Consider the following 22,836-nt stretch of genomic DNA (forward strand, 5'->3'; position numbering starts at 1 on the left):
TAGAAATTTTTTGCCTTTTCATGATCGTCTTTATTAGTCGTAGAAAATATGAACATATGACCAAACAGGCTTTTTTCAGACAGGACCGCATACATAAACATCACAGAAAGTTGGTGCCACTTTGATTAATCTGTACATTAAAGATGCTAAAAGTAGGGATGCTTCGATTAGGGTTTTATGCTGCCGATACTGATCATCTATGAGTGAGATCAGCTGATACCGATCACTTGTATTAACCGTAAATGTTTTAATGTTGTGGTAGTGTAATGGTGACTGTTATTGACAGTGTAACAATATCAACACATTATTTAAACTAGTTAATTATTCTATTTTATTACATACAATTGCCAAAGGTCAATAGTACACAATAACTAAACACTAAACACACCTGAAGAGTCCTCCTGTGTCCAGGGAATTATTTCCTGAGTTTGTAAACATTTACAAAAATGACAAAAACAGATTTTGTAAAAATAGAAAAAATGATCATTCATATAATGATACTACCCTGGATAACAACACTACCGATATATAGATGGCTCCGCCCGCCCTCCCCTTACATGTACGTCTGGCCGCTACACAGCAACAGACATTGTTATATTATCTTCTCTCTAACTCTTATTAATCTATCTGTTAATTTCCTGTTAATAACTGCTTACTTTATGCTGTAATGTGCTTCCATCAACACTTCTAAAACTTTACAATACACTTACTTCTTCTGTTGTCTCAAGCTAGTTTAGCGATTAGCATGCCTTTCTTGTCTGTTTCGGCTTGATTTCACTTGGTGTGTAACATGTTTAGCCTCATTCTCCAGTCCTTCAGGGGTAATAATACTTGTAAGAATATTTGCCGCAAAGGAGGTGATGAATATTAACTTAAGAGAGCGGCTCCACACTGTGTATGAACATCGGCAGATTGCTAGCTAAAAGCAAATCAATGTAATTAATTTTACATTATACCAAGGCCGCACTTTGGCAGTAAGTACCTCTAAGACTGGGCTGTGCAGAAGGGTTGTACACCAGCAGTGTTGAGAGAAAGCACAGCACGTGTTTCCAGTTGACCTCGTGGGTTTCTAAAACCTGCTGAAGGTGTCGCAGCAGCTGATTCACACTGAAGATCACCGACAGCTTTTTCAAAAACACAAAAACAATCAAAAACAGTTAAAAATAACTCAAAAAAATTCTGCAAAACATGTTAAAGTGGAATGAATTTTTTAATGGTGTTTTCAGGAGTCAGTTGTGAGTGCATAGCACATACTTCTAAGCATTGGAACAAAAATCGGCCTTCTTTGCATTCAGAGGTCTTACCTCCTGATTAATTGATCACAAAGCAAAAGTTAACCGGGCAAGACTTTGTCAAGTTAAAAGTCATTCCGGAACCTTCAGTACAACTTATAATATTTATTAGGCAACCGTATGTATATTAACCCATTTATGTTGACAGCCCTCAGACTAAACTGGCTTATGTCGACATAAGCAAAAATATCGATTATTATTATCCATCCAATATACAGATCTTTAGTCTTGCCCATGGGGGAGTAGAGGTAAAAATGTGTGACTGATGTATTTTATCAAAATAATGAGTTGACATTAGGAGTACAGTACGTTCTTAAAAGGAACAGGACTAATTTGTGTGCTTCATGGACAAGTAACTACTTTGTAGAGCATGGATGTCAAAGTTACGGCCCGCGGGCTTAATCCGGCCCGCGAACAGGTTTTATCCGGCCCGCGGGATGAGTTTGCTAAGTATAAAAATTAGCCAAAATTTTTGAATGAAAGAAACTGCTGTTCTAAATGTGTCCACTAATGTCACAATAGCAATTCTTTGTATCTTTGTAGATTATGCTACATATGTAAAAAAAAAAAAAAAAGATAAACCACATGATGTTAGTGCACCAGTCGAGGAAAATGATCAAACTACATAAATAACATCCTGTAATTTGATTTTGATATTGTTTTTTTATCTTGATAAATTGAAAATTAACACCAATGAGTTGACTGATGAACATTATCACATCATTTATTCAGAAAGTATAAATAACGACAAATAAAGACAGACTACTATTAACCGCAACATATAAGTGTAAAAAAAAAAACAACAACATTATGATTTGTACTTTTTCAGAATGTGCTTGTTCTATTTTTAAACAAAGAAAACAATCTGAAGTTGTCTTTATTTTTAAGTTATCGTGTCGTGATTTTACCAGTCCGGCCAACTTGGGAGAAGATTTTTCTCCATGTGGCCCCCGATCTAAAATGAGTTTGACACCCCTGTTGTAGAGTCACAATGAATGTTGGTTGGTAGGGGATCATATATTTACTGAAATAATTTGTAAAAAAAAATTCTGGATTTTTTTTGTTGATATTTTCACTTTGTTTGAATAAACAAATAAACCTACCATTAAAGGGGAACTGTTAGTGTGTTTGTGTTCATTTTGTGTTGCTGTGTTGAAAAAAAAAAAAAAGTTTAATAAACAAACATTTGCATGAATCAAACAAATAATCCACTCCCATGTTTGGTGTACATTTTAATAAGGTACAATTAAAGATTTTTTAAAAATCTATTTGCGATTATAATAATGATTACGGTAATTGTGAGTTATTTATGGACGAAAAGGGATTTATCACGATTGATTATTTTATGCGTTTGACAGCCCTAGTGCAGATCAACAATTCCTCCTGCTTCATGTTTTAATCAACAGCAGTTCCGCTAACCAATTGAACATTACCATACCGCACAACACTCAGCTCAGTTACCTAGACCCATTATGATGTTTTACAAAATAACTATATATAAATGTAAATCCTATTTCGAGACACACACACACACACACACACACACAATTTTGAAACTTTTACTCTAAATTACCTTGCGAAAAAGGGAGGTGAGCAACCGACTGGCTTTTTCAAAGGTCCATTTGTTCTGCAGACTAATTGCATCTGACACTAGGAATAAAGAAAAGCCTTTTATCACCAATATTCACAATTAAAATGAAGTTTGAATCAACATCTTTTGTATTTACCTGTAAGGCGAGGCTTATAGGTGAGCGTCTGTGTAAGTGAGTGCATGAAGAAGCGCTGATTGACGTCTGGGTATGTTGAAACGTCAGCAAACAGCTGACACCTGCGTCAAACATTGCACAGGTGTGACAACACGAATACATCATCATGACACCTCATTAAAAATGTAGCAAGCGGCTTGATTGTTTTGGAATAAGTCAAATCGAAAACAAAACAAATGGATTCAAACAAAGTACCATCTATCTGTGGCAGTTTCACATAATTTCTGTGTTGAAGTTGTATCAACAGTGTCCAGAAACCCTAAAAACAAAAAAAAGACAAAAAAAACAAAAACACTCAGCATACTGTAGAATAAAAATTAGGGGTGTCCTGATCCAATATTGATATCGGATATCCTGTCCAATATCAGCAAGTATCGGATAATATGTGCTTGCATGCAAATGTGTGATGTAATGTCCGATACAAGCAGTCCTGCAGTGTGTTTACTTGTGCAAAGCTGGACAGCCAGTCAACATCTAAATGTCTTCCAAAGAGCACAAAAAGTTGGTCTTTACTTCAGTCAAGTCATTTACAAAAGGCAAACATGATAGGTAATAGGCTAGTAGGAGCTAGCAGCTACACAACAGCTAAGCGCACAAACGCACTCAAGCTAGGCATACGTAATAAATAGTGTCCTTCATTGAACAATATTGCAGTCTAAAACATCACATTTGTCAAATAATTATAGTTTCATATTCCTTACACATACAAATTCTCCAAGGCAGGAGCGTGTAAGCATCATTCAACCTACTGTGTCATGAGCCTAAATTAATTATTTATTCTGACCATTAGCGGTCACCATTTACACTCCACTACAAAGCATAAGACGGTCATAAGTTAAGTGTTTTCTGAGTAATTTCGCTTGATCAAACCATTTCTAACATTCCAAACTACAAAATAATAGAAGTACCGGTATGCATGATTCCTGCTTATATTGTATCATATTAATATCTGTAAGATTTAAGGCTCCAATATCGGTATTGTATTGGAAGTGGAAAAAATTGTATGGGGACACCCCTAATTAAAATATTTAACAACTTAAAGATTGAACAAAAAGAAAACAGGGATGTTATCAGTCACTCACAGAACAGCATGGCATCTAAAGCGGAAGTGCAGAGCAGAAAGTCCCTCTTCTCCATTGCTGCTGGCTCCTGACTCGACTGGAAGCCAAAGCTGACCAGCAAACCTACAATACCTAGATGAAAAAGAAAAGACGGCATACATTGTAGTCATGGTGACAACATAAATGCCAACTATGGCTTGATCATATAGGAAAAAAATAAATATTTCAACTCATCTGCCGTCAGGATGCACAATAACATTAATATCGTGTAGAAGCGGCTTTTACATGATCATGACTATATTATCTGCCCATATTGGTATAAAAATGAGATACTGCATGTAACCAGGGTGTCCTTACCTGACATCACTTTCTGCTGAGCCTGCATGGTTTCTTTGTCTTCCTGTGGAGGTGTCCAACTGCACAGAGCCTTCAATTGTGGGACCAACCACAACCTCACACCTTCATCGCTGAGAAGACATGACACCAAAAGACTAGACGAGGCAACTAACATTTACACTGGTAATTGTCTTTATGTTCAAATGCATGATAAGGACATTCTCCACTATCTAATTAACACAAGTATCAACATTCAAACTTTCAATGTTTAAAAAAAAATAAAAAAAATAAGAAACAGGAGCTATCAGACTACAGCTGCAGCGATCAAATTTTCTACTAATCGAATAATCTATTAATCGAGTTTTGGCTAAAACACACTTTAATGCATTATAGCACACACACATTCACCGCGCTCATGTGCGCTCTATTGCAGTGGCCGTGTGGAAAATATGTTCACCTATTTTAAGTTCTGGGCACTCCATGCAGATTTTTTCAAAAATATTTTTGTGACAATCATTAAACAATAAATCGGAGCAAGAGAATATAAATCAAAACGTTTTTCTAATCAAACTAATCGATTAATTATGCAGCACTACATCAGGTGTGATGTGGTTTGCCTAATAAAAGGAGACAAGGATTTTTTTGTTTAATAACACTCAATGTGATCCAGAAAGGGTCTCACAATAATTGACATTTCCCTACTCTGATTTTGAAGTATTGGAGTGAATTTAGCCCCAAATGTTGTTATACACTATGGGCCTGATCTACTAAGGGTTTGCATGTACTAAAACATATGTAAACCTGATAGCACACGCAAAGCTGATCTACTAAACGTGTGCAAAGTGGACTGTGTCTGTTAAGTCAGCAGAATAAGACGTGCAATCCATTTTGCGTCTCTGTCTACATTAATATGCAAAATGTATTCTGATCATCAAAACGCCCACAATACCGGGAGGAGAAGATGCAAATATAATTATTTAGTAAACGCATTGTGATTTATCAACACTCATAACCATTTTGGGAGCAATATTTTGCGTTTTATTCAGCACGTGTCAGAAGGACATGCAAACTGTACAGAGAATCCTCCATCTTACGTGTGTGGGTGTCAACATTTTAGCAAGTCAGAGATAAAAAAAATTATTAGCCATATCGTCTATTCAGCAGAATCAGAATCTGTACTAATGGCTACGTATATAATTGGTGGAACTCACATTCTGTACAGCTTTGATAGCTCACGTCTACTGTGTAGTTACAAAAAGGCATTCCAGTTAGCATGTAGCGTAATTAGTCCGAAGTTCTATTGAGTGTCCTAATGACAGAGGGAATGAAACTGTCGTGAACCTTGGAGACTTGGCTGGTGGTGATCTGTAGCGCTTCCCAGAGGGCATGAGAGTGAATACCAGATGTAGTGGATATAAGGGGTCAGAGGTGAACTTATGGGCTCTTTGAGTAATGCTGTGTTGGTACAGTGTGTTTATGAAAGGAAGTGGTTGCTCTGTGATAAGGCTGGATTTATCAATGATGTGCTGTAGTTTTTTGCGTGAATGTGACTCCAAATTACCAAACCAAACAGTTTTTAAAAAGGTGAGCATGCTTTGGATAATTGAGGTGTAGAACGATAGGATGAGGTTGGGTCTAACTCTGAATTTTCTGAGCTGGCTAAGTAAAAATAGCCCTTGATTTGCTTTTTTGTAGATGTGATCTGAGTGGAGTTTCTATTTAATTGAGTTGGAGATGTGAGTGCCCAGTAATTTAAAATAGTCTGTAATGGAAATAGATAGATAGATAGATAGATAGATAGATAGATAGATAGATAGATAGATAGATAGATAGATAGATAGATAGATAGATAGATAGATAGATAGATAGATAGATCGGTAGATAGTACTTTATTGATTCCTTTAGGAGCGTTCCCTCAGGAAAATAAAAATTCCAGCAGGAGTGCACAGAATTGAGATGTATTTTAAAAAGTAAAAAGTAAATAATGGGGGTGTAAATGGAAACAAAATAGAAACATATTACAATAGAATAAAAATAAAAAGCAACAATGAGAATAAAAATATAACAGTAAAATAAGAATATAACAAGAGAAACTAGGCAGTAGTGACCATGTTATGAAAAATTATTGCACTGTTATTGTTTTGCATCCCCTGTCATCCTAGTACCCCCCCCCCCCCCCCCCCCCAGAGAGGAGTTGTACAGTCTAATGGCGTATGGGACAAAGGAGTTTTTTAGTCTATTAGTCCTGCACTTGGGATGAAGCAGTCTAGCACTGAACAGGCTCCTCTGGCTACTGACAATCGTATGCAGAGGGTGACTGGCATCATCCAGGATGCTCACTAGTTTTTCCACAGTCCTCTTCTCTGCCACCGTCACCAGTGAGTCAATGGGTTCAGAAGCAATGTATAGGGAGATTTTATTGTGGGGTTAAGAGTGAAGTTGTCAATTTCCTGAGTTTTAGCTGTATTGAGTTGGAGTTTGTTGTCTTGGCACCAGCTTCCTGTTTGTGTTATTTGCTGACAGTAGTGTTGTTCGTTATTGTTTGTTATGAGTCCAATTATGGTGGTACCATCTGCATACGTGATCATAGAGACTGAGTTGCGGGTGGTGGAGGTGCGGTTATTTGTGTACGGAGAGAAAAGTCATGGAGACAAAACACAGCCCTGGGCGGTGCTAATGGTTATAGGTCCAGATAGGAGACCGCCCATCCTGACACTGTGTCTTTGAGGAGAGAAAAAATTGTAAATGCAGTGGCATATGGTAGTTTGAATGTTAATTTATAGAACTTTATTTAGGAGATTGGCTGGGTTGATTGTATTGAATGCGGAACTAAAATCAATTAATAGAATGTGCGCGTATGTGTTGGGGTGCTCCAGTGCTGCAGTATTGTATGTGCAACAAAATGTTCAAATGATTTTATTATCACAGATGTCAGTACAATGGGTCTGTAGTCATTAACGTCAGTATTTTGTTTGATTAGGGAATGGGGATGCTAATGGAGTCTTTAAATGATGTTGGTACCATACACTTGATGAGAGACTAATTGAAAATGTAAGTGAAAATTGGGGAATTATATTGGTCCTTATAGCTACAGAGGTAGGAGCAGTTTTTATTTTTCCGTAACAATTGAATGTCCTTTGTGAACCAGGGTTTGTTGGTAGCACCAGGTGGATTAGCCGGGATGTGTGTTGCTAGTCGTTAAGATCGTTGTTGGATCTAAAGATGCCTCTGAGTAAAAGCAACTCATGTGTATCTCTGGCAAAATGTATTTTTAGGGCATACTGCAGACAAGAGTAACAGACAGAGTAGCAAAGCTTGTACTGAGGCAAGCCTCACAGCCACCGTCTTTAAAGTTCAGCAACATAATTTTATAATTTTATCGTGACTCGAGGACTTAAGGGGCAGATTAAAACAAATTCAATTGATGTGTTTTGGTGTTTTGTTTTTTTCTTTACATAAAATATTTATTATTAAAATATTTCTTATATGAAAAAACTTTTTTAAGTATGCATTTTTTTTTCGTCTTGAGTGGAGTAAGTGCAGCCTCTTTTCAATACGTGCACCTTCGGCGGTAAAAAAAAAAAAAAAAAGTTGTGTCAATGTAGATGCACTGCACGGCTGCTTCTAAAATGCCCATAAAAAGTGGTAAATGTCTCTTGCATGTTTGAAAACAGCAAAACGCCACAGGTAGGAGCATGATAACATGAATGTGCAATAAATGAGTGTCCCTGTGTTGATGCCCCGTATAGTACACACTAAATCCTAATTTAAATAAGGTGGTCTGCACCACTTTACAATTGTACACGCAGTGTTAGTAGATCACACGCAACACAGTATTTTATAGATTGCACACGCTGTTTAACGCGTGGTATTTGGATCTCAGTAAATCGGGCCCTATATCAAAATGGGGGGATAAAATGAAGTCCCACAAGAGAGGTTTTACTGAAAAATAACAACCAAGGCAAGATAAACGGTTTGAAGGTCAAATATAAAGTAAACACAAAAGTACCTAAAGATTCTAAAAGCTAGCCTGGACTCCAAAATATTAAAAGTAGCTGTGCAATAAATTAACAAAATATAACAAACATATCTCACCTTTTTAAAATATCCTTTAATGTGAGGACATCGTTCAAGTGAAGTTGGTACACAACATCCAGCTTGGGTAGTTTCTGTAAATAGGTCACACTCATCATTTTGTTGATACACCAGGGCTAGACAAGTAATTAAAAAAGTTATCGAAACCGACATTTAGAGTTTTTTAACTGAACTAATTGTAAACGTAAACGTAAAACAGTTGTGACGGTTATTTTGGTGTTTCCACTTGTAATTTTCTCTAATAAAACATAAAAAGCAGCCAGGTGATGCAAAGCATGGAGGCTAGCCAAAAAAGCAGCAGAAGAAGTAGAGTAGTCACATGACACTGTCACATTTAGTCCTCTAAAGAGAAGTGTCATGGGGAAAAGTCCAACAGTGAGTCAACAGTACAACAGCAGTGTGTACCCAGGAGAAATTCTGTGTCAGTTGTTTGGACACAGTTGGGCTACAATAAGGACTACAGTTGATGTGCGTGTCTGAGCGCCACCACTCAAACAAATATGATTGCCAAAAATTACCCTGATTGTTCAAAATATGCAGGAAAGCTGCAGGCATTGGACAAAGTTGCCAGGCGGAACATAATTTGCAAAGATCTGTTGAATTTTGTGTAAATTGGCAAGATAGCGCCATCGCAAATTCCTACAGGAGTCTAATTTAGATTTTACCATAATCGCCCAGCACTTATTTAAATACTTCAATAATTTAAATACAATAACAAAGTAATTCATTTACCAATATGTAATCAAATCTGTAACAAATGGTCATAATTATCACAGCAAAAAACACTGAGTAAAGTCCTTTTACAGTACTTTCAGTGCATACATTTTACACATTGAGGAAAAATGGTAGACACTTGTGGTGATGTTAAACTACTGTTACGGCTGTGTTTGCTAGTTAATCCAACAAAAGCCAACCACAACCATAAAAAGTAAAGCACATGTCGTTGAAAGCAACATTAAAACCTAAACGTAGACACCAAATATTGGCACTCATAAATTGAGGTTCCACTGTACTGTACTTTGGCTAAAATAAGGATGACATTGACCAAAAAGTAGAATAGTAGTTGAGAGTGCGATAATCGTGCATTAACGGAAATTGAGGTAGAAGGTTTAATAAATCAATATTTAGATTTATGCCATAATCACGCAGCCTTATGTGCAGAATTGAAAAAAAACTTTCCACACACATGATACTTTCTGTATTCCTGCCAAAGTAGCTTGGGGCAGAGGCATCCATGTGTCAACAGCTCTTTGGCAGACTCCAGCAGGGCACACAGCTTGACCTGTGAAATATGCAAACAAAAGTACAACATTTTACAGCACAGTAAGTGCATATAATCCTCAGAGTACAAGCAGAAAGTGATCCTTGATACACAATTGAAGAAACAAATGAAGATGGTGTAACAAACTGCTTGAGTTGTAATGTTGATGTCCAGAATTCGGTGTTCCGGAATGCACTTTGCTGTTAGTGTGATTGGTGGATAATGAGGAAGTGCTGTGCTGCTGGTGTGGACACCACTACTACCGACCACGCAGTCCGATAGTTTATATATCAATGATGAAATCTTAACATTGCAACACATGCCAATACGGCCGGGTTAGCTTACTAAAGTGCAATTTTAAATTTTGCGCGAAATATCCTGCTGAAAACGTCTCGGTATGATGACGTCAGCGCGTGACGTCACGGATTGCAGAGGACATTTTGGGACAGCATGGTGGCCAGCTATTAAGTCGTCTGTTTCCATCGCAAAATTCCACAGTATTCTGGACATCTGTGTTGGTGAATCTTTTGCAATTTGTTCAACGAACAATGGAGACAGCAAAGAAGAAAGCTGTAGGTGGGAAGCGGTGTATTGCGGCCGACTGCAGCAACACAAACACAGCCGGTGTTTCATTGTTTACATTCCCGGAAGATGACAGTCAAGCTTTACCATTGGCCTGTGGAGAACTGGGACAACAGAGACTCTTACCAGGAGGACTTTGAGTTGGATATGCAGACACGGTACCGTGAGTACGCATGCAGCTGCGGCTTCCAAACATTTGATCGCTTGCCCGTACGTGCGTGCCGCTATGTGCATGTCACGTACGTAACTTTTGGGACTTTGGGGAAATATATGTGCTGTATGAACTTTGGGGAGGTGAACGGTACTTTGGGCTGTGGGATTGAGTGTGTTGTGCAGGTGTTTGGCGGGTTATATGGACGGGAGGGGGGAGGTGTTTGTTATGCGAGATTAAGTTGTCTTGTGTTTATTTACTGTTTTCGTCATTCCCAGCTGAATATCAGGTCCCACCTGCCTCTCACAGCATCTTCCCTATCTGAATCGCTCCCACTGCCCTCTAGTCCTTCACTCTCACTTTCCTCATCCACGAATCTTTCATCCTCGCTCAAATTAATGGGGAAATCGTCGCTTTCTCGGTCCGAATCGCTCTCGCTGCTGGTGGCCATGATTGTAAACAATGTGCAGATGTGAGGAACTCCACAACCTGTGACGTCACGCTACTCGTCTGCTACTTCCGGTACAGGCAAGGCTTTTTTATCAGCGACCAAAATAGCGAACTTTATCGTCGATGTTCTCTACTAAATCCTTTCAGCAAAAATATGGCAATATCACGAAATGATCAAGTATGACACATAGAATGGACCTGCTATCCCCGTTTAAATAAGAAAATCGCATTTCAGTAGGCCTTTAAGGTTGGCAATTAAGTTTAAAAAGAGCATCAGACTCTGTGTTTGTCAGGACACATTGCATGGTAATAACCGGAACAAACAGAGGCAACAATTCTAAGCACATGAGAAAATGCAAGTGAGGATGGGAAAAGGTGACCACTTTCAGAGGGATGAGGATTCAACAGATAAGAATGAAATGTGAAGCAGGAGGTCAGCATTAGTGATGGTAAACGTGATTTTTTTTACTGACTCGGGTACCTCTGAGTCACTCACCAAAGCAAATCGATTCACTCATCACAAAACTTATGCGCAAAAGCTTGAACATAGTTACTGCACGCTAAGGCTCCCCCCACTCGATTCACCTATCGCAGAGCGCATGTGCAGAACCTCACACTCAGTTCACTCAGATCAGAGCGCATGTGTAGAACATTGCTAATGATTGGCGACTGCACAAGTCTCGCCGTCATCCGTCAACCATCACATACGTAACAAGAAACCCCATTTAATAACAACCGAAAAAGTTAATGCTGCACAACTTTAGAGGTAACAGTACGGATTCATCAATTGTGAAAACAATTAAAGATAAAATCACTTGGTCTTGATAAACTGCAGCCTTTATTCAGTTTTATTCAGTCTCAATAGGTAAATGCATTGCAGTTTTCGCCAAACACTCATGTCCCTCTCTCACTGCCTGTGGGCTCCTCATGCAACTACTAATAATATTACTGCAATTTGAATGAGATCGCTTGTGGGATAGATAAAAGTATTTCAATCATATGTGACGGAGGAAGTGGTGCAAAAGCGCCCGTTGCTGGTTAAAAGGTGGTATATACCGAAGTAAATGCTCACAACTGTTGAAGCTATTCCCGAAAGTTACTGGTACAAAAGTGGATTCACCACCATTCACTGTGCACTGTGTTACAGACCACTGCAATAAAGACATCTATATTCCACTTGATTGTCAATGATGTGTCGATACATCAATACATCACACACATATTGTGGCCAGATACAACATATAAAAGCCCATTCATCCATCCAATTTCTACCGCTTGTCCCTTTCGAGGTCGCGGGGGGTGCTAGAGCCTATCTCAGCTGCATTCAGGTGGAAGGCGGTGTACACCCTGGACAAGCGAATTCTCTAAATTCTCTAATGTGGTTTGCCTAATAAAACTAAATGCAAAAATCAAACCAAACAATAGTGTAACATTACAATAAGATTTAACGGTGCAATGTTGAATAAAATAACTAAATATAACATAGAGGACAACATGCTCACAAAGACGCAAATTCAGTTTTCAGTCGATGGTCCCTCCCCCAAATCCCAGTGAGTAAGAGCCACTGAATTCATGATCGTTCATTGACAAACGATGATTCACCCCCACTCCAAAAAACAGTTGCAGAAGGCGAGCAAGGAGGAAAAGGAGAGCCGTTTTTCATAATTCAGCATATTTATGTGCCCCCAGAAAATGTGTGTCCCCAGTCATATATACAACACAAAATGTACAGATTATCATTTGGATATAAATATCACAGGTTACATTACCAGCATCTTTGACAATGGAGGCATGAATGAAACAATCCACATTTTGTACATTATCACTAATAAGCAGCATTACTACCTAGTGACTAAACAAGGAAGTGTTGACACACTGCACATAGCTCCGCCCCCTCTGAAGTCATACGCGCTGTCGCAGCAGGAGATACAAATATTTGCTATTGCGACATCTAGTAGACACATTTAGAACAGATTCTTCCATTCAAAAATGACAGCACATTTTTATACCTAACAAACTCATCTCGCAGGCCGGATAAAACCTGTTTGTGGGCCTGTTCCGGCCCGCAGGCCGTACGTTTGACACTCCTGCTCTAGAACTACAACTGGTTTGGAACTAACAGTGTTCGGATAGTACTCATTCAAATATGATTAGCAGCAAAGTAGAAAGTTGTCAACGTTGTGGCTCGGAGAGCGAACACAAGCGACAACAAGTAAGCTAGCGAGATGCTAGCTAACGAGCAAGGTTGTTTCTTGCAATTCAGTGTCATGTTTAGGCAAGAGGAACCTGCGGCTGAGGCAAACATTTTTGTTTGGATCCTAATTTTTTATATTGTAGTAGGTTTACATAATTCACCCACGGAACTTTTGTTATTGTTAGACTTCCGGTCGGATGTGTTTTCACGGGACACATTTCAAGTGGTGTGTGTTGTTGCGCTGAGAAGCCACAGATGTATAGATACCGCTCGATTGCAGATAAGAAAAAGTCTAAATGTCATTAAAAGAATTAGTTCCATCTTTTGACACTCTTCCTTCCACTGCCATCCTTACACGCTACAATATTTCATTAAAAAAAAACGCTGAAGTAATATTTTCACGCCAAAATTTATGTTTAAAAACTCGGATTTCCGCATTTTCACGGACATTTCTCATGCCTGCACTTGATTGTGACCTTCCTGCTACCTCTCCCAAACGGAGCTGCTTTGGTTTCAATCCATCGAAACCAAAAGTTGATATAATTGTGTGTGTGTTTATGAGCAAGTACACACACACACGCATCTGCTTTAGTTACATCTGGACCCTCCAACTCCATCAAAACTAGGGAGTATGCCGTGTGTGTATGAGGGCAGGCGTTACCATAGCAACATGCTAGACTCCTTGTGTTTCGTTCTCCAAGCAAAACCAAGTTTTCCAAAGAACGACTCCCTATGCATTCCATTCTACTGGTACATAAGGAGGAAATATCCCTAACACAAGCATTGGCTAGATATTCAAATTAATTTACTGTTTAAATTAATTTTAATGAATAATAGTAATATTACTTATAATGATAAATTGAAACACCACCAAAGGCTTCCTTATTGTCCGCTATCTACTCTGTCGTCCACAAGTTGCAGATGTTTGGTGTATGTTTTACACTTGAAAAGTGTTTGTCAATTTTAAACAATCCTTTATGTTCCAACACGTTTACCCCAACACGTAAAGAGCATTTGTGAAGTGTTGAGAGCAATCTATAGTACTTATTTGTGTTGATATATGAGAGACGATGAGAGAATATCATCACATTTCAACATTTCTGTCGTGTACCGGTAAATCCTTCCCCTTTGCTAGGTCAGAATGAAACATGTTCTTAATTGTCTTACCCTTACATGGCGCAATCGCAACATCACAGATTCATGGAGGGATTAAAATATAATGGGAGGTTAAAAACTCACCCCAAATTTGGCGTTGGGTACACTTGAAAGAAACCTGGGACAAAACACTGTGAATTAATAACAGACATACAGTACTCACACTTTGGGGCGCGGTGAGCATCTCCCGGTCATTGTCCTCACTTCCAGTGATCTCCCTCAGCCTCTCCAGCACCAACTTCACTGAAAGTGTTGCCAGCGGCACAGCAAGCTGCCGAGCTTGGCGTCTCAACCCAAACACTGTAAACATGAACACTGGCTGAGTCCATTATTATTCTTATTTTATTCACATTTCAAATGTGCTGCTGCAGCGACATTCGAGCTACTTCTATAACGTGACCTCACTGGTGAGTGGTGACTGTTACAAGCAGAATTCAAATTCAACACATGTATTAAAAAAGTACTTGATAAAATATGCCGATCAGATGTTTTCTATGTGATCTCATGATCACAACACACACACCTGCCTTGTTGACCAGATAGCATTCCACTGGACTTCTTCCTGTGTTTTACCGTATTTTTCGGACTATAAGTCACAGTTTTTTCATAGTTTGGCCGGGCTCCAGTGCGACTTATATACAGGTAAAAGCCAGTAAATTAGAATATTTTGAAAAACTTGATTAATTTCAGTAATTGCATTCAAAAGGTGTAACTTGTACATTATATTTATTCATTGCACACAGACTGATGCATTCAAATGTTTATTTCATTTAATTTTGATGATTTGAAGTGGCAACAAATGAAAATCCAAAATTCCGTGTGTCACAAAATTAGAATATTACTTAAGGCTAATACAAAAAAGGGATTTTTAGAAATGTTGGCCAACTGAAAAGTATGAAAATGAAAAATATGAGCATGTACAATACTCAATACTTGGTTGGAGCTCCTTTTGCCTCAATTACTGCGTTAATGCGGCGTGGCATGGAGTCGATGAGTTTCTGGCACTGCTCAGGTGTTATGAGAGCCCAGTCATCTGCTGGTGTCGGTCCACTCTGTTTCCTGAGATCCAGGGTCAACGCAGCCGTCTACCAGCAAGTTTTAGAGCACTTCATGCTTCCTGCTGCTGACCTGCTCTATGGAGATGGAGATTTCAAGTTCCAACAGGACTTGGCGCCTGCACACAGCGCAAAATCTACCCGTGCCTGGTTTACGGACCATGGTATTTCTGTTCTAAATTGGCCCGCCAACTCCCCTGACTTTAGCCCCATAGAAAATCTGTGGGGTATTGTGAAAAGGAAGATGCAGAATGCCAGACCCAAAAACGCAGAAGAGTTGAAGGCCACTATCAGAGCAACCTGGGCTCTCATAACACCTGAGCAGTGCCAGAAACTCATCGACTCCATGCCACGCCGCATTAACGCAGTAATTGAGGCAAAAGGAGCTCCAACCAAGTATTGAGTATTGTACATGCTCATATTTTTCATTTTCATACTTTTCAGTTGGCCAACATTTCTAAAAATCCCTTTTTTGTATTAGCCTTACACAATATTCTAATTTTGTGACACACGGAATTTTGGATTTTCATTTGTTGCCACTTCAAATCATCAAAATTAAATGAAATAAACATTTGAATGCATCAGTCTGTGTGCAATGAATAAATATAATGTACAAGTTACACCTTTTGAATGCAATTACTGAAATAAATAAAGTTTTTCAAAATATTCTAATTTACTGGCTTTTACCTGTATATGTTTTTTTCCTTCTTTATTATGCATTTTCGGCAGGTGCGACTTATACTCCGAAAAATACGGTATGTTAAAGATATCATGTATGGAACAAATACACGGGACATTATTGTCATGAAGCATTGATTAAGCGTATTCTTCCACTGCATATGCATATTGAGTTGTCTTTTTCTTCTTTTACAGTATCAATAATTCATGGGAATTTGTCCTAAGCATGAAACGTCGTAACAGGTCGACTACTTTACCTATAAATCTGATGTACTGTCAGCAGGAAATCAGAATTGGGCTTTGACCTGCAGTGCAAATGCAACTAAAGAGACGTCAAACAACTATTGAATTTTACCCAAAAGTGATCCTTCAACATCTGATGAGATGCCTTCAGAGACTTCCTTCCTTTGCTCCTCTCCGGTGCTGTTGATTGGATTGCTTGGATCATGTCTTGTCTGGAAAAAATATCACACCCATTAACATAACAATATGAACATTTTATATCAGAACTATTGAGACCACGATTATTACAGTTATTTTTATTACAAACCCCGTTTCCATATGAGTTGGGAAATTGTGTTGGATGTAAATATAAACGGAATACAATGATTTGCAAATCATTTTCAACCCATATTCAGTTGAATATACTGCAAAGACAACATATTTGATGTTCAAACTGATAAAAAAAATGTTTTGCAAATAATCATTAACTTTAGAATTTGATGCCAGCAACACGTGACAAAGAAGTTGGGAAAGGTGGCAATAAATACGGATAAAGTTGAGGAATGCTCATCAAACACTTATTTGGAACATCCCACAGGTGTGCAGGCTAATTGGGAACAGGTGGGTGCCATGATTGGGTATAAAAACAGCTTCCCAAAAAATGCTCAGTCTTTCACAAGAAAGGATGAGACGAGGTACACCCCTTTGTCCACAACTGCGTGAGCAAATAGTCAAACAGTTTAAGAACAACGTTTCTCAAAGTGCAATTGCAAGAAATGTAGGGATTTCAACATCTACGGTCCATAATATCATCAAAAGGTTCAGAGAATCTGGAGAAATCACTCCACGTAAGCGGCATGGCCGGAAACCAACATTGAATGACCGTGACCTTCGAATCCTCAGACGGCACTGTATCAAAAACCGACATCAATCTCTAAAGGATATCACCACATGGGCTCAGGAACACTTCAGAAAACCACTGTCACTAAATACAGTTCGTCGCTACATCTGTAAGTGCAAGTTAAAGCTCTACTATGCAAAGCGAAAGCCATTTATCAACAACATCCAGAAACGCCGCCGGCTTCTCTGGGCCCGAGATCATCTAAGATGGACTGATGCAAAGTGGAAAAGTGTTCTGTGGTCTGACGAGTCCACATTTCAAATTGTTTTTGGAAATATTCGACATCGTGTCATCCGGACCAAAGGGGAAGCGAACCATCCAGACTGTTATCAAAGCAAAGTTCAAAAGCCAGCATCAGTGGATGGTATGGGGGTGCATTAGTGCCCAAGGCATGGGTAACTTACACATCTGTGAAGGCACCATTATGCTGAAAGGTACATACAGGTTTTGGAACAACATATTCTGCCATCTAAGCGCCGTCTTTTTCAGGGCGGGCCTGCTTATTTCAGCAAGACAATGCCAAGCCACATTCAGCACGTGTTACAACAGCGTGGCTTCATAAAAAAAGAGTGCAGGTACTTTCCTGGCCCGCCTGCAGTCCAGACCTGTCTCCCATCGAAAATGTGTGGCGCATTATGAAGCGTAAAATTCGACAGCGGAGACCCCGGACTGTAGAACGACTGAAGCTCTACATAAAACAAGAATGGGAAAGAATTCCACTTTCAAAGCTTCAACAATTACTTTCCTCAGTTCCCAATCGTTTATTGAGTGTTGTTAAAAGAAAAGGTGATGTAACACAGTGGTGAACATGCCCTTTCCCAACTACTTTGGCACGTGTTGCAGCCATGAAATTCTAAGTTAATTATCATTTGCAAAAAAAAATAAAGTTTATGAGTTTGAACATCAAATATCTTGTCTTTGTAGTGCATTCAATTGAATATGGGTTGAAAAGGATTTGCAAATCATTGTATTCCGTACCCCGCCTGCCGCCCGATTGTAGCTGAGATAGGCTCCAGCGCCCCCCGCGACCCCAAAGGGAATAAGCGGTAGAAAATGGATGGATGGATGGTATTCCGTTTATATTTACATCCAACACAATTTCCCAACTCATATGGAAACGGGGTTTGTATAACAGTATTGTTGAATGTCCTCAAAAAGTACTTATACACACATATCTTTTAATCAAGTTTTATTTATTTTTTAATAAATAAAGAGACCTTCAATATACTTTCTTGAAAAAAGAAACATACAATATTGCTCCAGCTTCTTAAAGGAAAGCTGCACTTTTTTGGAATTTTGGCCATCATTCACAATCCTCGATCAATTAGATTGATCGTGGCGCGGCGCTAGGGCTGGGCGATATATCAAATTTGTAAGATACATCGGTATATTTTTAAACAATATATTGATTAAGAAAATATCGTAATATCTATATAATTTATTTCACGTTAAAATGACCAAACACCGCTTATTTGTTGTGTTCCTTGATTCCTCTCAACGCTCCATGGGCTACTAAACCCCTCCCCTTCCATCTTTCTTCTTGCACGTACAAGAACATCCATGATTGGTCGGTTGTTTACTATGATGAGTCATGATTCCTTGCAAAACTTTAGGGACAGGCCAATCAGAGGCAGGATAGGGCGGGTCAATGAACCAAGAAGGGAAATCACAACAGACATCCCAAATGACAATGAGAGAGTTGGAGAAGAGAAGAGGGAACATTCAAGCGGGCGATTTATATATTAAAAAAACTAGTGGAAAATGGCAGAGAGATTCTCTTCTTTAGATTTTTCTTTTAGCGATGTAGATGACGTCCAGGAAACCCACATTGCGTTTACTTGGTCACATTTGGACAAATGTATGCATCTGGATAAAACATTCATTTGAGTTGTTTACCATGTAAGCCCAAATCAAAACTGTTCTCGAGTTGCCAAGCCGGGCATATTTCACACGAGAAATTCTGCCAAAATGTATGCCGAAGTGAGGAAGATCATAGCCGCACAATTAAGTCAAGTCACTTACTTGGCGCTGACCAGAACCGTGCGTGTGTGACAGTCCATTACATTGTTGACTGGGAATTAAAAAGTGCATGCCTGCAAAAAAAATGTTTATCTGAGTTTGATACATTTTGTAATATTTGCACAGCTATGTTTATTTACTTTACGTAGAAATAATATTTTTCTATTTTATTTATGTTATGTAATTCTGTGCTACTTAAACAGTTTCTTTTCTGTGCTGTTAATACCCATCTTGACTAAACTGAGTTAAAAAAAAGTACCACTGACTGTTTACAGTACAGTTGTCATTCACTTCAATTTCAGTGAATTTCGCTCAAAAATGAATATCTTTATATATGAAAATATATGAAGATATAGATCGAATATCAAGTTTAAGTATAAATATATCGAGATATACTTTTTCGTCCATATCGCCCAGCCCTACGCGGCGCCACAGCAAAATAAAAGCCACGAGACCTTAAAAATTAGGGTATTTTAAATGAAAACCAATTAAAGTAATACATTGTATGAATGGATATATACAGCCCATTATTTACGCACTATTTACTAAAGACACACCAAAAAATTTGCAACCGGAAAACTTTGATCAACCAAAAACAAGACGGCCTCCGCACCAGACAATCGCGCGTTAAAGTATATTCTGGCAGCATGTCTGCACGGTTGACCTACTTTAATATATCTGAGATGTACCCGCAAACAGTGATCTACAAAATGTGAACCGTGCAAATATTAAGAGGATCGGACTTGATGGCTTCCCTTACTTGCCTTGTTCTACCATGCCATGTCTCCATGTTCATCATGGAGATCTGCTGCGGATAAGGGTATATGGCAGTGGCGATTGCTCTAAGAGTGCTGGGGAAGCTCAGATTCTTAAAAAAGTGGTCAAAATGTACTTTTGTCTTTACCTTACATTGATTAAATATGCGCTAAAAATTGCGCAACTTTAGTTCACAGCTGACAAGACTTTCTTCTCATTGATTGTGGTACCATCTCAGTACATTAAACAGTGTTGAAGCTGTGCATTTATTGGCTTCAATGTGGTAGAATAGAGTTGGTTGTTCCCCTGCAGCAAAACTAGACAATAATTGAATAAATGATCGGCTATGTCCTGCCCACAGATGCCGTGCATCTCTGGAAGTAAATGATAAGTAGACTCGGCCTTGGCTAGCCTGGACGCCGGGCTTCCGCATTATGATTGGATTATCTGTCTGAGGCTGAATCCCTTTTTGATTGACAGTAAAATTAACCAATTAGCAACCTTGAAATATAAACTACTGCCAGAGCATTTTTAAAGTTTCGGACCGTTGTTCCAAGTTAATATGAAGAAATTTACAGTCCTTTAGGTGACGTTTTCTTTGTACAAAACCCAAAACCAGTGAAGTTGGCACGTTGTGTAATTTATAAATAAAAACAGAATATAATGATTTTCAAATCCTTTTCAACTTACCGGTACATTCAATTGAATAGACTGCAAAGACAAGATATTTAATGTTCGAACTGAGAAACTTAATTTTTTTTGCAAATAATCAATAACTTTGAATTTAATGACAGTAACACATTGCAAAAAAGATGGCACAGGAGCATTTTTACCACTGTTTTACATGGCCTTTCCTTTTAACAACCCTCAGTAAACGTTTGGGGACTGAGGAATCCACTTTTGAAGCTTTTCAGGTGGAATTATTTCCCATTCTTGCTTGATGTACAGCTTAAGTTGTTCAACAGTCCGGGGTCTCCGTTGTCGTATTTTAGGCTTCATATTGCGCTATACATTTTCAATGGGGGACTGGTCTGGACTACAGGCAGGCCAGTCTAGTACCCACACTCTTTTACTATGAAGCCACGCTGTTGTAACACCTGGCTTGGCATTGTCTTGCTGAAATAAGCAGGGGCGTCCATGATAACGTTGCTTGGATGGCAATATATGTTGCTCCAAAACCTTTACACACTGATGTCGTTTTTTAATGTAGTACCGCCTGAGGGATCGAATGTCCGTAATATCATCGCTTACGTGCAGTGATTTCTCCAGATTCTCTTAACCTTTTGATGACATTACGGACTGTAGATGGTGAAATCCCTAAATTCCTAGCAATAGCTCTGTGGGGAAGGGGGCGTGGCCTGCGGACCTGCAGCGAAGCGGGGTGTGCCAGGACAGACTGTGAGATTAGCGACAGGTGCGTAGATGGTCCACCTGGGCTTGTTTGTCTAATCACCTGTCACTCTGCACCCGGGGAGGAGAGTGGAGTTGGTGGTGGAGCACGAGCGAGAGCGAGAGCGACACTGACACAACAAGACAATTGCTGAAAACCACAAGACGAGAGACAATTTATTGAAAAATAAAACATTATTGTCAACCTGGAAAAGCCTGGCATGTCGGTGATTGGTGGTCCGAAGAACCCGGAAGCGAGTCTTCCGCAAACTCGTTGAGAAATAATGTTCTTAAACTGTTCGACAATTTGCTCACGCATTTGTTCACAAAGCGGTGACCCTCGCCCCATCCTTGTTTGTGAATGACTGAGCATTTCATGGAAGCTGCTTTTATACCCAATCATGGCACCCACCTGTTCCCAATTAGCCTGCTCACCTGAGGGATGTTCCAAATAAGTGTTTGATGAGCATTCCTCAACTTTCTCAGTCTTTTTGCCACTTGTGCTAGCTTTTTTTAAACATGCTGCAGGCATCAAATAAATTAAATAAATGGTTATACTTGTATAGCGCTTTTCTACCTTTTTTTTAAGGAACTCAAAGTGCTTTGACACTATTTCCACATTCACCCATTCACACACATTCACACACTGATGGCGGGAGCTGCCATGCAAGGCGCTAACCAGGACCCATCAGGAGCAAGGGTGAAGTGTCTTGCTCAAGGACACAACGGACTTGACTAGGATGGTAGAAGGTGGGGATTGAACCAGTAACCCTCAGATTGCTGGCACGGCCACTCTCCCAACTTGGCCACGCCGTCCCCATCAAATTCCAAATGAGCTGATATTTGCAAAAAATAACTAAGTTTTCCAATTCGAACGTTAAGTATCTTGTCTTTGCAGTCTATTCTATTGAATATAGGTTGAAAAGGATTTACAAATCATTGTATTTTGTTTTTAATTACGATTTACACAACGTGTCAACTTCACTGGTTTTGGGGTTTGTAAAATCTAGCATCTGCACTCGTGTTCAGAAAGGTAAAATATGAGCTTCCCCTACTTGAAAGACCAGCAGCCGCCACTGCTTCACAGATTAAACAAAAATGAAATAATTATAACTTAGTAAATTTTGATTTACTCACGCCAATCTCTTTGAACAGGCTGCAGAGATCCTGCTGCTGCTCCAACAACTGGATGGCTGCCTCCTGCAGCCGCTGACCATCTCTCAGAGGCTTTGGCCTCTTCAGAGAGTGACTATCTGAGAATGGAGCCAGTTGAGTTATAACATGGTAACAGTTGGAAATTAAAAAAATAAAATAAATAGCATTCTAACTGTCAGGAAGTAAAGAATAAAAGGAATAGCATTTTAACTGTCAGAAAGTAAGGAATATAATTTTAACAGTCAGAAATTAAGGAATATCGTTCTAACAGTCAGACAGTAAGGAATAGCATAACAGTTATAACATAAAGAATAACAT

The 22,836-nt window shown here is 39.0% G+C and overlaps 1 protein-coding gene across 2 annotated transcripts in view; it reads right to left on the minus strand.

Annotated features, from left to right (window-relative positions):
- LOC133575208 (Fanconi anemia group A protein) overlaps positions 1 to 22,836 on the minus strand; it is an 85,655-nt gene that overhangs the window by 57,097 nt on the left and 5,722 nt on the right. For both annotated transcript variants that reach the window (XM_061927779.2, XM_061927778.2), the window contains exons 2-12: positions 22,501 to 22,616; positions 16,432 to 16,531; positions 14,507 to 14,643; positions 9,737 to 9,832; positions 8,551 to 8,624; positions 4,477 to 4,586; positions 4,141 to 4,251; positions 3,254 to 3,317; positions 3,020 to 3,120; positions 2,866 to 2,942; positions 983 to 1,124 (exon numbers count right to left, since the gene is read on the minus strand). In XM_061927779.2, the coding sequence (XP_061783763.1) occupies positions 983 to 1,124; positions 2,866 to 2,942; positions 3,020 to 3,120; positions 3,254 to 3,317; positions 4,141 to 4,251; positions 4,477 to 4,586; positions 8,551 to 8,624; positions 9,737 to 9,832; positions 14,507 to 14,643; positions 16,432 to 16,531; positions 22,501 to 22,616 (1,128 nt within the window). The remainder of the gene's footprint in view (positions 1 to 982; positions 1,125 to 2,865; positions 2,943 to 3,019; positions 3,121 to 3,253; positions 3,318 to 4,140; positions 4,252 to 4,476; positions 4,587 to 8,550; positions 8,625 to 9,736; positions 9,833 to 14,506; positions 14,644 to 16,431; positions 16,532 to 22,500; positions 22,617 to 22,836) is intronic.

This window comes from Nerophis lumbriciformis, linkage group LG35 (assembly GCF_033978685.3).
Source record: "Nerophis lumbriciformis linkage group LG35, RoL_Nlum_v2.1, whole genome shotgun sequence".
Lineage (NCBI taxonomy): Eukaryota > Metazoa > Chordata > Actinopteri > Syngnathiformes > Syngnathidae > Nerophis > Nerophis lumbriciformis.